Here is a 16,189-nt window from a genome sequence, read left to right on the forward strand (position 1 = left end):
TCGCCTTTTGTACAGTAAACTTCTACATCCAAGAAGGTAAGTCTGGTTTTTGAGGACTGAATGCTGAATTGGAGGTCTCTGGTTCTATTATTTAACCATCCGTGGAAGTTTCCGAGTTCCTCTTCATTTCCTGTCCAGGTCAAGAAGATGTCTTCTATGAACCGGACCCAACCTCCGATCCATTCTTTGTAGGGATTGTTGTTGTATACGAAAGTCTCTTCGTACTGGCTCATAAATAGTACGGCTAACTCTGGGGCGAAAGGACAGCCCATCGCAACTCCCTTGATTTGGAAAAAGAAATCTTCTTTGAACTTGAAGTAAGTCCTAGTGAGGGACATTTTTGCAAGCTCTAAGATGAATTGAGTTGGGATCTTAGTTGGTCTATCCCTCCGATCTAGGTATACTTCCAAGACCTCTAAGGCCTGATCCTGAGGGATTTGTGTGTATAGCGACAATGTCCATACTGACAAGTAGATCTTGATTTTCAGTAAATGGTAAGCTGTTCAGTTTATTGATAAAATCTGTTGTGTCTCGTAAGTACGATTTTACTTGTGGCATGAATGGTTTTAAGAAGAAGTCTATGAATTTAGAAACGGGTTCGAAGAGTGACTCACAGCCAGAAATGATCGGTCTCCCTGGTGGCGATCTTTCATCTTTATGTACTTTGGGCAGTACATAGAACAATGGTATTCGAGGGTGTCTATTTTGTAGATATTCAAATTCATTTTTCCCAAGAAACCCCTCTGCAAACCCTTTGTTTAAAATAGAGAATAGTTTTTTGGAAGTTCTTGAGTTGGATCATTGTCGATTTTGCGATAGCATTCCTGGTCTGTCAATTGGCGGGTAGCCTCCGCAATGTATTCATTCGTCCCCCCAACGACAATAGATCCGCCTTTATCGGCTTGTTTTATTATAATATTGTCGTCGTTTTTTAAGTTACATAACGCCTCTTTTTGAGCTTTCGAGAGGTTGGGTTTGATGTAATTCCGCTTCTTTTTTTCTTCGAATGAAATGGCAGAGAGTACTGTTTTTTCAAAGATAGTTACTTCTTTTGGAACCTTATATGCAGGTGGACAGAAATTAGATTTTTTCCTTAGTCCTGTTGTTTCTGTGCTTGGAGTTAATTCCTTTCCAGAGAAGAAGGTAGTTAGTCTAATTTTCCTGCAGAATTTAATGAATTCTGTTTTTAATCTAACAAAGTCCATAGTTTTTGTGGGCACGAACGTTAATCCTTTTTCCAATACGCTTCTTTCAGTGTCTGTGAGGGACCTAGAGGAGAGGTTGTAAATTGAGGATTCTTTTAATTTTTGTAGTTTTGTCTCCTCGTCAACATTTCCCATGGCTGTTGATATCTTGTTTTGCCTCTTTGCTTTGTTTGGCCCCGCGATAAAAAAGGCTGTTGTTGTTGATGTTGTTGTTGGGGAATGTTCTGTTGATAGTTTGGTTGAAAGTTCTGTGGGTAATTTGGTTGATATCCACCGCGTCGTGAAAAAGGTTGTCGGTAATTGCCACTATCAGAGTCACTGCCACCTGAAGAAGATGTATCTGAAAAAGTTAAGTATTTGTTCTGCGATCTGCCTTGGTTATCCGGGAGAAATCTTTTAGCTTCCGGTCGCGAATAGAAATCCGGTTGGAGGTATGGGTATGCTTTATCTATTGCAAAATTTTTCTTGTCTCTCTCAAAATTGTTTTCTTTTTGAGTAACAGTGTAGTCTTTGAAATCCAATATTTCCTTATCTATTTTTTCTAACAAGGATTTTGAATCAGACAACTCGACCCCCTTTGAGGCGTTTATAACTATCTCCGCACACTAGACCACCCGACGTTGCGGTTTAATAATATAAAGAGCCCAAGCCCGTAGAAGTGGATAATATGAAAACATATTCTCCCGTAAAACTACTAATAAGTAGACACCGTCGCCGCACAAGCGGTGACGCCTAATCCCCGATTGTATTCTTTAAATGACTAACAAAGCATGGCGATTGTATTACGAGTCTGCAGATAGCCACATCGATCGCGGAGAACCCTTTGTGTTTTGTTTCCCCACCAGAAAAAACAGAATGTACGCATCTTTCCTCATTTACTGAGGCCGACCTATGGACGCCATTGGTATAGGAGAATGCATGAATAGACCTCAGTAAGTAGATCTGACAATTATGGACACAGACTCCATACATCCTTGGTCCAGCAACTTATAGATTCATTTTCTCCGTCCACAGCTTCCATCAAAGGAACCCAGTAGAAATCCCTACAGGTACTACGTGAGTGAGTGTTGCACCGAATGTCAAGTTGAGAGTTACTTTTGTGAGTTGAGATCTGACTGTGTTTTTGTGTCAATTTTATGTTTTTCAGATTATATCTGTATTGGTCCGGAGGAGAATCCCACAGAGTAATGGGATTCGAAACGCGTCGACCTATTTACATTGAATTACTTGTACATGTTTCACTTGTACTTATTGTGATGACTGTAGATTCATTGATTTGCAACTAGATGACCGCATGTTGTGCATTAGATTCATTGAATTGGTGTTTAATTAGACAATCATCCGATTTGCGATTTGAGTTTCTCTAGGCCCACCCTAGTTGTACATATTTAATAGGGGCCTTATTAACGATCATAATCAATTCAGTTCCTTTCTCTTCTTTTTCACTTTTTTTCACATACTTTTCCAAGTCCCCCCACCACTTGTATGTGTCATGTATTGTCTAGAATATTTGTGGGATGAGTGAAGTGTTGCGAGTTTGATGAGCAAGCGCTTGAAATATATGTAGTTGGTCTTCCCTGTTTTGCCTACACAACCCCTTATCACACCAAATTGTACATAGTCACAATTTTTCTTTCAAAGATTCAGACTTTCTTTTTAGTGTAACCTTAAAACTCAATTGTGAATGTCTTTTGTTGACACATATAAATAAGAAAACAACTTCTAATAAATAATTGTTAGTGGAAATTAAAATAAATGTATACAATTTTCTTGTGATACATTTGACTGAAAGAGTGGTCCTTCTAAGTTGAGAATTATTAACTCAGCCTATTGAGTCTATGACAAAATTGTTTGAGCAGTACTGGCAACTGTTTTGTTTCATATATAATTATGGAGCTGGCCTACCTGAACTTGCTCTAATGTTGCAAATGGCCCAGAGTAGCTGAGCACAATTTGCACAGTTGTGGAATCAGTTCTGCTACCTGATCGGGAGCCAGGGTTGGCAACTAGACCCACTTGTGACCTCTTTGCACAAAGGACTTGCGTGAGGTCAGAGAAATCTTTCAGTGTTCAGTGACACATCTTCGCTTCACACTTTTGGAACACCTTTGGTTTATTGAAGGCACATTCCTTGCACGTCTCGAGTAGTGCCACAAACCCAAACAGCAGAGGCAGACCATGTGTGAGTCTTTCACAGACCTTTTTCCAGAACCCTGCCATTTGCAGTGGGAACATTGTTCCCTTGAACACTGGATAACATTTCTGAAAGAACGTGCCAACTCGTGAAAGAGTGCAGAGCTCGAATCCATATACGAAGGATTGAAGGAAAGGAAGTCACAGTGCAGGAGTGGCAATTATGCGGCTCCCTCCAGTCACTTTCAGGTTATAACAAAGTCAAAGTAGAGCTACATTGTGCCACTTAGTGGCGTGTGGGAGCACTGCTGTGAAAATGTCCAGATCCAGTCTGACACCTGGGAAACAGTCTGAAGGTGAGAAATCTACAGCCTCCATCAGAAGACAGTGATTGTGATACACAAGGGAAATAATTTTACAAGGTAACACAAATTAGCTCAGGATTGGCCCTAAATACATCGGGAAGCGCATGGCCTTCTACGTGCCTAGGAGGACTCTAAGGTCAGCCTTGTTGGCCAAAGCCGTTGTTCCCCCCCATCAGACGCGCACGTACTGGAGGTCGCTCCTTTCGATACCTGGCACCTCGGTGCTGGAATGAGCTTCCCGTTTCTCTAAGAAAAGCCAACAGTTTGTTCTCTTTCAGAAAGGAGTTGAAGACCTGGCTTTTCTCTCAATAATATTCTTTCGGCCCTTTGTGAGTTGCTGTGTTGTGTACTCTTTTCCAGTTCTCTTTGCCAAAGCGCCGGGACACTCCTCGGAGTAGCCGTGCGTTATAAAAGAGACCATATAACATAACATAACATAACACAACACAACCTGGTTAAATGGAAAAAAGGTAGCACTGAAATCACAAGATAAGATCCAATTACATCCTATAATAAAGAACTACAATTTCAAATCTACGGTTTTGATCCTTCACCCATAACCGAATTCCCAGTCTGAAGCCTTATGCCATTTAGGGTCTAATTATGACTGCCCCTGAATCTCGAAGGGGCAAGTAACCGGAGTCACCAACCCCACCAAGATCACAAGGTGCCATCGTTCTCAGCTGCTGCCAGTTTCAAGGTAAAACGGGGGGTAAACAGAAAGAATATGGGCATCAGCGAGGAAACACCAATGGGCACATATTTTCCCAAGAAAGTACGAAAGGGAGCACTTCTGAGTTGGGAATTGGGGGCTAGTGAATATTAGCTAAAATTTTACCCAAACCTTAATCCTGCTCTTAGAGCTTCAACACTTATAACAGAGCCTCAAAGAGCGGTCATCTTGGTGAGATAAAGCCTCAAGTGCTATCCTTTATCTTGTCAACTAAACTCTGAGTTTTGTCTGTGTGTGAACTTCAGTCTTCGACCAGTAATTGCACCCTACTGGCCAAATCCAAAACCCCAAATGGTAGTATTAGTGTAGGTGGTTGTTAGAATTGGGGGTCTCTAGTTGGCACATGTAGGTACTTGTGACACATAGGGTCCCTCTCCTCTAGTCAGGATAAGGGGATTACACTCCTAAAATAAACCCTGCTCACGCCCTTGGTAGCTTGGCACAAGCAGCAAGGCTTTATCTCAGAGGCGTTGTTAGTTAAGCATTTGTGACCACACACAGTAACCCCTGTGACAACACTACAAATGGACACCACACAAGGTTGTATATAAAAAAAGAAGTATATTTTATATAGAGTTACCACAAGCCCAATACCAACAAAAATAATCCACAGTACTATTAGAATTCAAGAGTTCTGGTTGAAAAGGCATAAATCAAGGTTCTATGAGAGTCGGTAGTCTGGTCCGGCTACAGCGTTGTTGAAAGAACACATAGTCTAACAAATCCAGCGGATAGCGTCGGTCCGGGACCACTCAAATGTAGACAGACGCAGACAGTACCTTTTACTTGAGGCGGCCGGCAGGGTTGTGCGAGCCGGTTCCTGTGTTCGTCGCGGTGCAGAAAAGAAAGCGTTGCAGGACGCGTTGTCCCTCGATGCAGTGCAGGCAGCGGCCCGTTGACAGAGTCGTTGGATCAAAGGCGTGCGTTGCAGGGCAAGACAGTGCTTCGATGCGATGCTTGCAGCTTGAGGTGCGGCGACAGAGCCGGAGTTCGGGAGCTGGCGTTGATCAGTCGGACAGTGGTGCGAGTCGGGCGGTGCGTCGCAAAGCGTGCGAGGCGGTGCCCAACTCCGGTGTGTTCACAGGACTCGAAGTCAGCAGCAGTGACCGCAGTCAGACCAGTACGAGTCGTTGTAGCGAGACATTGCACGTCGCGGTGTCCATTAGTCGCGTTGCAGGCACCGGCTCGGGGACAGCGTCAATATTTATACCCCAAAATCTTTTGATCTGAGGGGAGAGGGGTCTGTGCCTAGTCCAAACCAGTTCTGAAGCACTCTGTTTACCAGACTTCTCCTTTCCTTTCACGGCGCAAGGCAGGCACATCAGACGCCCCACAGGAGGTGGAGCCAGCATTGTGGAAGGCAAGTACAGTCCTGGAGCTCTTTGTTGACAGTCTTCCTTCTCTTCTTTCAGTGTGAAGGGCAGAGACATCAGACGCACCACAGGGGGTGGAGCCAGCATTGCAGAGGGAAGGCCCAGCCCTATTCAGGTCCCAGGTGCAACTCCTCCCTTCCATCTAGATGCAGATCTCTCTATTCACCACTGGGCTGACTCGTGCCGTCTCTTGTCCGAAATGCATTGGGTGATGAGGTTATGATGTAACATAACTCGTTGTACCAACAATGGAAATTGGAATGTACAGACTTTAACCTCTTGAACAAGCAATACTCATGTGAAAACAACATGAAATAAATAATGAGAAAGTTCCACACAGTTTTGGTCTAAACTTTTATTGGAATTAAAAATTGGATAAAAACGTCAATCGTTTATTCAGAGGTTGTGCTCAGAGAGTTGGCACTTATCCTAAGTGCCACAGACATTGTATTGATTACCACACCTTACTGTCGGGGAGTGATATCTTTGATGCACACCACAGCTTTTTCACCAAAAAACTAAACGAGGAGTGCGTAATCCGTATCTCGATTTTGAGTCTCTTGGACTTCCTCAGCCCTGTCACTCACAAAACCAGACAAAGGAATACACCACCTTGCAGAGGCAGGCTTGAAAGGTTAGGCAAGCAAATACCTACTTTCTAAAAGTGGTATTTGCAAACACAGAATGTTAAAACCCAACCACTAAAAGATGTATTTTATCATTCTGAGTCCAGGCATACTAAACTCAAATTTCTACCATGTTCTCCGAGTCAGTTAGGATTATAAAATGTAATAATTCTAACAGCCCATTCTGGCCTATGGAGAACAGGTAGCCTTGCAATAGTGAAAAACTAAAATGGCTGTAATTCACTATTAGGGCATGCCCTACATATACTTACAATGCACCCTGCCCTTGGGCCTACTATATGGGTGACTGATATGAAGAAAAGGGAAGGTTTAGGGACTGGACAGTGGGTGCGCTTGCCCAATCAGCATGACAGTACCAGACTGCACGCAGTCTCTGCAATGGCAGACCTTAGACACATTTTACAAGGCCGCTTCTGTGGGTGGCACAACCAGTGCTTCAAGCCCATTAGCAGCATTTGGATTTACATGCCCTGGGCACACTCAGTGCACTGTACCAGGGTCTGACAAGTAAAACAAATAGTCAATCATGGAATCACCAATTAATACATTCATTTACAGTAGGGCGAGCATATGCACTTTAGCACTGATCAGCAGTGGTAAAGTGGCCAGAGTCATAAAATAGCCAACAACAGGTCAGAAAAAATATAGGAGGAAGGCAAAAAGCTCAGGGATGACCCTGCAAAAAGGGCCAAGTCCAGCAGTGGTTCTACGCTCTGGCAGTGAACCTGAAAGAGTTTACAGACCATGCAAACCTATTTTTATTCTTCCACCACTCCAATGCTAGTCTGAAACAGGATCTTGAATACACTACATAAAGGTGAAATACTGATCAAAAAGGAATGGTGATTGGGTGTACTCTCCTCACCTTTTCTCCTGCATGCCACAGTTCAACACATTTCTGCATCCAGTGTAAATTACTTTATGCTTGTGCCTCAGCAGGTCTTCCTATCAAAATGTAAGTATTTAGATAGAGCATTGCACCGGCAAAAATAATTTATTTGATAAATACTGCATCGGAGGCCCTAGAATCTCCAGTATGCTCCTGTATCAAGCAGTATTTAATGTTTGAAACACTCGTGTTTCAATTTCATGAGGCATTTAAATAATCCTACTGCTACAGAATTTGAAGAAGCAAATAACACATACAACCACAGTTTGCCCAGCATGAAAACCAAGTTGACATCACACTGAACATTGAGTTACCTTCTTGAGATTTTTCATATCCATCTGGATTCATGGACGGCATGATGTGTATTCTAGTGTCGTGGATCATTTTGGTGACTTCTGGGTCACTCCCAAAATTTTTGCAGAGATATTCGATGAGGTTGAGCAGCAGCTCCCGCCCCACCACCTCGTTCCCATGCATGTTTCCAATGTATTTGAATTCTGGCTCACCTAAAAGCAGAAACACACAGATTGAAAATATACTGCAGAGAACTCCTGAGCACTCATTGAGGTAATTTTTGAGAGTTAGTGAGGCAGTTTTTAGATTTGTGGTGGTTTAGTTTTATTAACTATTATTGAGTTATTTAAAATTATTATTACAGCAGTGGAGTATATGACGAATAAGTGCTGGGTTTATGTGTGGTTCGATACAGGCTGAAAAGAAGCAGCAGCTATTGCAATTGGTGTAGGAGTAAAAAAAGGAATGTTATTACAGCTGCTCCACTCTTACGAGTAATATGGTTCAACATCTTAAAATGGGGAATGCTCCTCCTAAAAGCCTTACAGAAAGAAAGCTCACAGAAAGGAGAAATGCCCTTCGTTAACAGTTTTAATTCTTTATCCTTGCTCTGCCTCATTCACAACTGGTTGGGAACTGCAGAAAGAGAACTAAACGAGCATTGGCAAGGACACTAGATCTCGCTATTTTTAAAGAAGCAATGAGATTTACATTTGTACGCACTTCAAAAGTTACAACCTGCACTTTCTAATGCAGGCTACAGTATTTAAGCTGTTACTAGATGGCCTTTGAGTTGGTTATAAATGCTTTCTGTAGCAAACTGCAATACCTTAAACTCTTGCCGGAGATCCCATAAGGATAATTTGCCCTTTTTCATAGATAACTCCCGCAAGCATAAGTGATATGTGCTGCAGACGAGGAGCTAGGTTAAGAATGCTAGGTAGGTTCGGTGTGAAAGGTAGGTTAGGTATGGTGGGTAGGTAGGGTATGGCATGCTATATATAGTAGGTTAGTAAGGTAGGTAATTAATGCAAGTAGGTATGGTATGTAGGTTTGCTAAGCATGTTCGGTATTATAAATATGTAAGGTAAACAAATATAATGAGCACCTACGGTAAGCAAGGTGTGGTCTGTATTTTGTAGGTTATGTATGGTACAGGTATGATAGGTCATGTAAATAAGTAGGTTTTGTAGCTATGGTAGGGGGATTTGAACAAGTAGGCAAGTTAGATTAGGTATGGTAAGAAGATTAAATAGGTACATATAGTAGGTGCATACATTGTAGTAAGGCAGTTACAGTAGGTAAATTAGTTTGAGTATGGTAGGTCTGGTAGGCAGGAATTGTAGTTAATATAGATGTTAGATATGGCAGGTTGAATAGGTGTGGAAGATACAGTTAATGGGTATGACTGGTTAGGCATGGTAGGTTAGCTTGGATTGGACAGTAACATTTTATCAGATATTTCACAGTTTGCTGCATTAAATAATTTTGTGGATTTCTTGCTTACAAATCACATTTTGTGAGAGAAGGACACACGCAACATTTTTTAAATAGCACACTCTTTTGCTTACTGAGGAGTGGTATATATGCATGTAGGTGATTCCCTTAATAGCAATCCGAATTATTGAAGTGAAAAGTGCACTTCTGATGAACAGATAGCATTAGCAGAGTTATGCATACCCTTAAAGAAGATTCTTAAAAACGCAAGACAGTAGAGGAAGTTTGCCTCAGTAACATTTAGTGACTCAAAAGACTGCAAAGCAAAATATTGCATAGATATTTTTGATAAAAGGCAAATATTCTTGTTGCAGTTTCTGAACAGAAGAAGCTTTAAATCAAACTTCTCTTAACAGCAAACTAATCCAAAAGAACAAGCAAAGACAAATCAGTGAATAGCACAAAGCAGTAAAGCTAGAAATATACCATTAAAATGTGACTGTGCCACGCAAAGTAAATAAATCATAGAACACAGACTTGGTAGAGCAGCACATGTTGCATTTGCAGGTTAATGAAAAGACTACTTGATGTAACCATCCTGAACATGGTCATGGCATTTACAGACTGCAAAAAGCATGCAGAGAGCCCATGTTGATGCCTTACAAATGTCTAGGATATCCGCATACATTGGGAAGGGAACCAATGCAGACTTTGTTCTGGTTGAACAATATGCTCGCCAAGGAACTTGCCCTCCTCAAACATCAGAATAAAGAAAGATTATACGCCCAGCAATCATCGCTTTAGCTGCTTGATTTCCTGCAGTAAGATAGCTGTGAGTGACCAGCAGATTGCTCAGAGTCTAAAGAGTTTTGTTCTTTCAATATAAACTTTCAGAGCCCTAAAGATATCATGTTGATGAAAATAAGTACAGAGTAAGGGTATAAAAAATGAGGACAAATTCTTGATTTACAAGAAATTCAGTTAGAATCATAAGAAGGATGAAAGAGACTGGCCAAAGGAAAAAAAACTTGCCCTTGTGGATAACAATGTTAATCTTTTCAGAAGATAAGCATGAAGCTCAGAGCTCTTTCTTGCACAAAAGAAATCTCCCAAGTCAGTAGTCGATGCCAATGGAGTATATAGACTCAATGGTTTATGCAGAAGCAATGCAAAAACCATGTTCTGTGTAATTGCAGGGGGGTTTAATGAGGATATGAAGAACGAGAACAATATTTATATGGCGCCTCACAACCACATTCTTTAGGAAGTCTAATTCTGAAGGCATATTTAAGTAAGCTGCAATGACTGAAGGGTAACCATTAGGCTGCTTCATTTCCATAAGCACCCAATTCGTAACCAAGAATATCATTCAGAGAAGCCACTCAGTGATGAAATCTAAAATCCACATACAATAAAATTAGTATATCAGGAGCCAGGTGCTCAGATTAAGCAAAGAAACTGGGAGAGGAGAACTTGCCCTCCCAGCTTCAATTTACAGAACTTGTAGTATAAAGAAGAGGTGATGAAACAGAAGCAGCATATGGATTGCTCACCTAGTCGATGTTCTGAACATTGATGGGGAGGAGAGTAGGTGGACAGCAGTGCGTCAGTTCAAAGGGAGTGCACATCAGGTAGGTACGGATCAGGTTAAAGGTCCCACTGCGGCATCACAAATGGAGTTTGAGGGAACATGTGGATCAGTCCCCACAACAAATGAATCGTAACAGGCGACTTAAAAAGGGAAGACCGAATGGTAGCCCTTATCTGTTGTCACAGCAAGGCCTTGCTGGGCTAAAGATAGACAAAACAGGAGGACATCAGACTGCTGTGAGTTTAAGGGTTTTATGTTACAGATATAACAGACAACAAACCTCTCCCAGCATCCTGCTCAAATTGTTTTAGTGGATGGACGCCCGGCTGCCAAGGTAACACCTATCACTTTGGGCAGAAGGTCGAAGGACATCAACCGTCATCACTCAATCTCCAGACATGGAGGTGCAGGTTGCACAAGCTTGAGTGCCATGACCAGACTCCTCTGATCTCCCCCGGTCCTAGGTGGCCTCCTCAACCCAGAAACGATGAATCCATCAAAACTGTTGGCTCTGGGTGGGGTAGTGAGAGAAGTCTGCTAATAGCCCAGTTGCAGTCAAGCAGCCACCACAGCAGGACTTTCTCTGTCTTCACAGACACCTAGATGAACTCTGATAGGTCCCCTTGGTGCGGAGTCCAGTGAGAAGTCAGATACCACTACAGAGCCTATATGTGGCACATGCATGGTCTGCAAGTAGGATGCAGGAGGCCAAGAGGCCCAGAAGCTTCAGAGCCGCTTTTACTGACACCAGGGTCAAAGGTCGAAACATTGGGATGATATCTCGTATGTCATGAACTCTCGGAGAGGGAGGAAAGGCTCTGAAACACACCATTTCCAGGATCACTCCAATGAACGGGAGCTGTTGAAAAAGGAGTCAGGTGTGACTTTGGAACACAGCCAACAGGTTGCCAGTCATCTGAAGGTGGCTCACAACTACTTAAGGAGAATCCGCCTCCTGTAGCCAGTTGCCGAGGTATGGGAAGACTGGTATTCCCAAACTTTGCTGCGATCACCACCATTCACCTTCGTAAACACCTGACTTGCCCTTCCAGAAGAAGTTGTTCAGAGGGTGAAAACCTAAAATAGGATACAGTCCTCGGTCCTTTTTTGGCACTAGGAAATAAGAGAATTAACAGCCAGTCCCAATCTGATGCAGTCACCCTCGTTATTTCTCCCTTGGCCAAGAGAGACTGAACTTCGTAGCGGAGTACGAACAAGTGGACCTCTGGAAGGTGTTGTGGCATTGACAGCATGTCAAGGGTATATTAAGTTCAAGTTCAAGGATTTATATAGCGCACTACTCACCCAGAGGGTCTCAAGGCGCTTGGGGAGGGGGATAATTATTTATCGAATAGCCAGGTTTTGAGTTCTTTTCTGAAGGAGATGTAGTTCTGTGTAAGGCGGAGGTGAGTGGGAGTGAGTTCCAGGTCTTGGCCTCCAATTAGGGGGAAGGATCTACCTCCCATGGTGGATCTTTGGATACGCGGAACTGCGGCGAGACCTTGATTGGAGGATCTTAGTTGGCGGGTGGGTGTGTAGAAGGATAGTCGAGTGTTGAGGCATTCGGGCCCTAGTTTGTAGAGGGCCTTGTGTGCGTGGGTGAGGAGACGGAATGTTATTCTCTTGTTGACGGGAAGCCAGTGGAGGTCTTTCAGATGTCCGGTAATGTGATCTTGGCGAGGGATGTCCAAAATGAGTCTCGCTGATGCATTTTGGATGCGTTGGAGTTTTTTCTGTAATTTGGCTGTAGTTCCGGCGTAGAGGGTGTTTCCGTAGTCTAGTCGACTCGTAACCAGTGCGTGAGTAACAGTCTTTCTTGTTTCGGCGGGGATCCAACGGAAGATTTTTTTGAGCATACGAAGTACGTTGAAGCAGGAGGATGAGACGGCGTTGACTTGTTTGGTCATCGAGAGTGAGGAGTCTAGGATGAAGCCTAGGTTGCGTACGTGGTCTGTGGGTGTGGGTGCTGAGCCCAGATACGAAGGCCACCATGAGTCGTCCCAGGCAGAGGGGGATGACCCTAGGATGAGCACTTCCGTTTTGTCTGAGTTAAGTTTTAGGCGGCTGTTTTTCATCCATATGGCTACTTCTTTCATGCCTTCGTGAAGCTTGGTTTGGGCGGTGTTGGGGTCTTTGGTGAGGGAGAGGATCAGCTGGGTGTCGTCTGCGTAGAAGATGATGTTAAGGTTGTGTTGATGCGCGATGGAAGCGAGTGGACTCATGTAAACGTTGAAGAGGGTGGGACTGAGTGATGATCCTTGTGGTACACCGCAGATTACTTCGGTGGCCTCCGATTTGAACGGGGGAAGTCGGACTCTCTGAGTTCTCCCAGCTTGGAATGAGGTGATCCAGTCCAAGGCCTTTCCTTTTATGCCGATGTTGCTGAGGCGTTGTATGAGGGTGCTGTGACAGACAGTGTCGAAGGCGGCGGAGAGGTCGAGTAGAATGAGGGCCACTGTTTCTCCGTTGTCCAGTAGTGTTCGGATGTCGTCTGTTGCTGCAATGAGGGCGGTTTCGGTGCTGTGTTTGGCTCGAAAGCCGGACTGTGAGGGATCGAGAGAGTTGTTGGATTCGAGGAAGGCGGCGAGTTGCCTATTGACGGCTTTCTCAATGACTTTGGCCGGGAATGGGAGGAGGGATATGAGGCGGTAGTTTTTAAGTTCAGAGGGGTCTGCAGTGGGTTTCTTCAGGAGGGCGCTGACTTCGGCATGTTTCCAGCTTTCTGGGAAGGTAGCAGAGTTGAGGAAGCAGTTGATGACATCACGGAGATGGGGTGCGATGATGGAGTCTGCTTTGTTGAAGATGTGGTGGGGGCATGGGTCGGTTGGCGAGCCAGAATGGATGGAGTTCATTAGGCGGGTGGTGTCTTCAGTGGTGATTGGGTTCCAGGCGCTGAGGTTGTTAGAGGGCGGTTTAGGTTCTGAGGGGGGTGGAGAGGATTGTTCGTTGGAACGGTTTTCGAAGCGGTTATGTATGTCTGCAATTTTGTTGTAGAAGAAGGAGGATAACGAATCGCAGAGGTCTTGGGAGGGAGTGATGTCGTTTGAGGCTGCGGTGGGGTTGGCAAATTCTTTGACGATGTTGAATAGTTCCTTGCTGTTATGGGCGTTGTTGTCGAGTCGATTCTTGAATGCTGATTTCTTGGTGGATCTAATCAGCTGGTGGTGTTTGCGGTGGCTGCCTTGAAGGTGGTCATGTTGTCGGAGGTTGGGTTTTTTCTCCATGATTTCTCGAGAGTACGGCATAGCTTCTTGGATTTCTTAAGGTCATCGTTGAACCAGGGGGCCTTTTTGTTGTCTTGTTTGGTTTGATGGTTTTTCAAGGGTGCCAATTCGTCAGCGCTATGAGTGATCCATTGTTTGAATTTAATGGCCGCTTGGTTTGGGTTCGATGAGAGGGTGGGTGGGTTTTGGTTGAGCGATGTGAGGAGTTGGGCAGTGGTGATTTTGTTCCAGTTTCTTCGGGGAATAGGTTGTGGGGGGTTGTGGGTCGAGGTGGTTTTGTAGCTCAAGTGAACACAACTGTGGTCCGTCCAATGGGGAGCTGTGGAGCGATCAAAGGAGATGTGTTTGCTGGAGGTGAAGATTGGGTCGAGCGTATGTCCGGCTGGGGTGTCAACAAGTTGTTTGAGGCAGAGATTGGCCAGGTTGTCAAGAAGGGTGGTGGTGTTGCTGTTGCTTTTCTTTTCCAGGTGGAAGTTGAAGTCTCCTAGTAGAATGTAGTTCTCGGAGGCGAGGCCATATGGACTGATGAAGTCAGTGATGTCTTCGCTGAATTGTTTACGGGCTCCTGGAGGCCTGTAGATGAGGGTGCCTCTGAGTGTGGTTCTAGGGTCGGTGTGGATCTGGAAGTGGAGGTGTTCGGCTGTTGTAAGGTTATCGTCGTAGTTGGTCGTGATTTTGATGGAGTTCTTATGGATGATGGCGATGCCTCCTCCTGTTTGGACGGTGCGGTCTTTTCGGTTGATCTTGTAATTGTCCTGGATGGCTATGGCGATGTCGGGTGTTGATGATGCGCTCATCCATGTTTCAGTAATGAAGGCGACGTCCGGTGATGTAGTGTCGAGAAGATCCCAGAGTTCAGTGGCGTGTCTGTGGACCGAGCGGGTGTTCAGCAGGATGCACTTCAGGTGGTTAGGGTCAGAGCTGTGTTTGGAGTTAGTGGATTTGGTGTGGGTCCTGGTGCAGGCGAACTTGTATGAGTGGCAGGCGAATGGACCGTGGGTACGTCCTGGGGCAGCTTCGTAGCATTGTGGTGTGCGTCCGGGGTTAAGGGCTAGGAGGGTGGCGGCGTCATACGTTATGCTGGGGGAGTGCGGTTTGCGGGGGCCAGGGGGTATGGCGCTGGGCGCGGTCCGGGCGTAGACGGGGTTACCTTTGGCGCACCTTCGGCGCGCATGGGGCGCGACCGCTGCGCGTGAACTCTGCGCGCGAATGCATCTGTCATATATGGATAGTGGAAGGGGAGGGGCGAGGGAGGGGTAGCTGGGAGGCGGGATCTAGGTGGAGGGCCGGGCTGGGGGGCACAATCAACAACAACAAAATGGCAGTGAGTCAGCAGCCAAATGCGGCAATACCGTGACCCCAAAAACGCTTAGTGAGGCAGAAATTATTCTACACAGGCCCAAAATGCACACGCAGGTGAGGCAGCAAACTACAGTCACATAAAAGGATGAAAGCGCGGCTCAATGGTAAAGCGCTACGCTAACAAGTGCAATCACGAAAAGCGCTACAATCCTATTGTCTTCAGGCACATAGATGGTTGCAGGAGCAGTGAAATCGGAAGCGCAGATAGTCTTTCGAATGTGATGCTTCTCCATCCAGGAATGTACAAGATGATACATCCTCCCCCCAGGCGATCATGCACTGCTGACGGGGAATTAAAGCAGTTATACTGCAACTGGGAGAGGGTGGCCGGCCGGATGGCAGTTCGGGGGTTTGAGCAGATTGTTGCATCTCGATGCGGTCACTGCAGAGGTCCGTATTGGTGCAGAGTCTACTGGTGTCCCCTGCCAAAAGACTCAAAAGGGGCAATGTTGCTGGAGGTTTGTTGAACCAGTTGAGCGAGGCCTAGAGAGCAAGGAGTATCCTTGCCCTCTTTGAACCGTTCAAAGGCAGCGTCTCCCTTCGCTCCAAACAGCCTAGATCAGTCAAGAGGCATATCCATCAAGGATTGTTGGACACCCAAAGAGCAACCCATGAAGCAAATCCAATGCATAGTGCGGAAGTGCTGCGCTGGTTCCAGCTGCCCTACCCAGACAGTCGGTTGTGTCCAAGCCCAAAGGAATTGAGTACTTTGCTGCGTCCTAACTATCTGTTGTAAGGAGCTGTAGGGTTGGCCAGATGTCATTTGAGACATGCAAAATGATACCAGTCACCCTGTCCCACATTGCATTATGAGGTAAGACCTATTAACAGATCTTAGGGCAAAGAGGGTGGATGAAAACATTCACTTGACAAATATCTTGATCTGATAAGACTGTCAGGAGGGATTTTAAGAGAAGGTATTTGGGTTGTGGTAAC

The 16,189-nt window shown here is 44.9% G+C and overlaps 1 protein-coding gene across 1 annotated transcript in view; it reads right to left on the reverse strand.

Annotated features, from left to right (window-relative positions):
• Positions 1-16,189, reverse strand: part of CPD (carboxypeptidase D) — an 839,931-nt gene that overhangs the window by 542,136 nt on the left and 281,606 nt on the right. Inside the window, exon 6 of the mRNA XM_086955076.1 lies at positions 7,660-7,851. Within this exon, the coding sequence (XP_086811202.1) occupies positions 7,660-7,851 (192 nt within the window). The remainder of the gene's footprint in view (positions 1-7,659; positions 7,852-16,189) is intronic.

This window comes from Lissotriton vulgaris, chromosome 2_1, assembly GCF_964263255.1.
Source record: "Lissotriton vulgaris chromosome 2_1, aLisVul1.2, whole genome shotgun sequence".
In the NCBI taxonomy this organism is placed as follows: Eukaryota; Metazoa; Chordata; class Amphibia; order Caudata; family Salamandridae; genus Lissotriton; species Lissotriton vulgaris.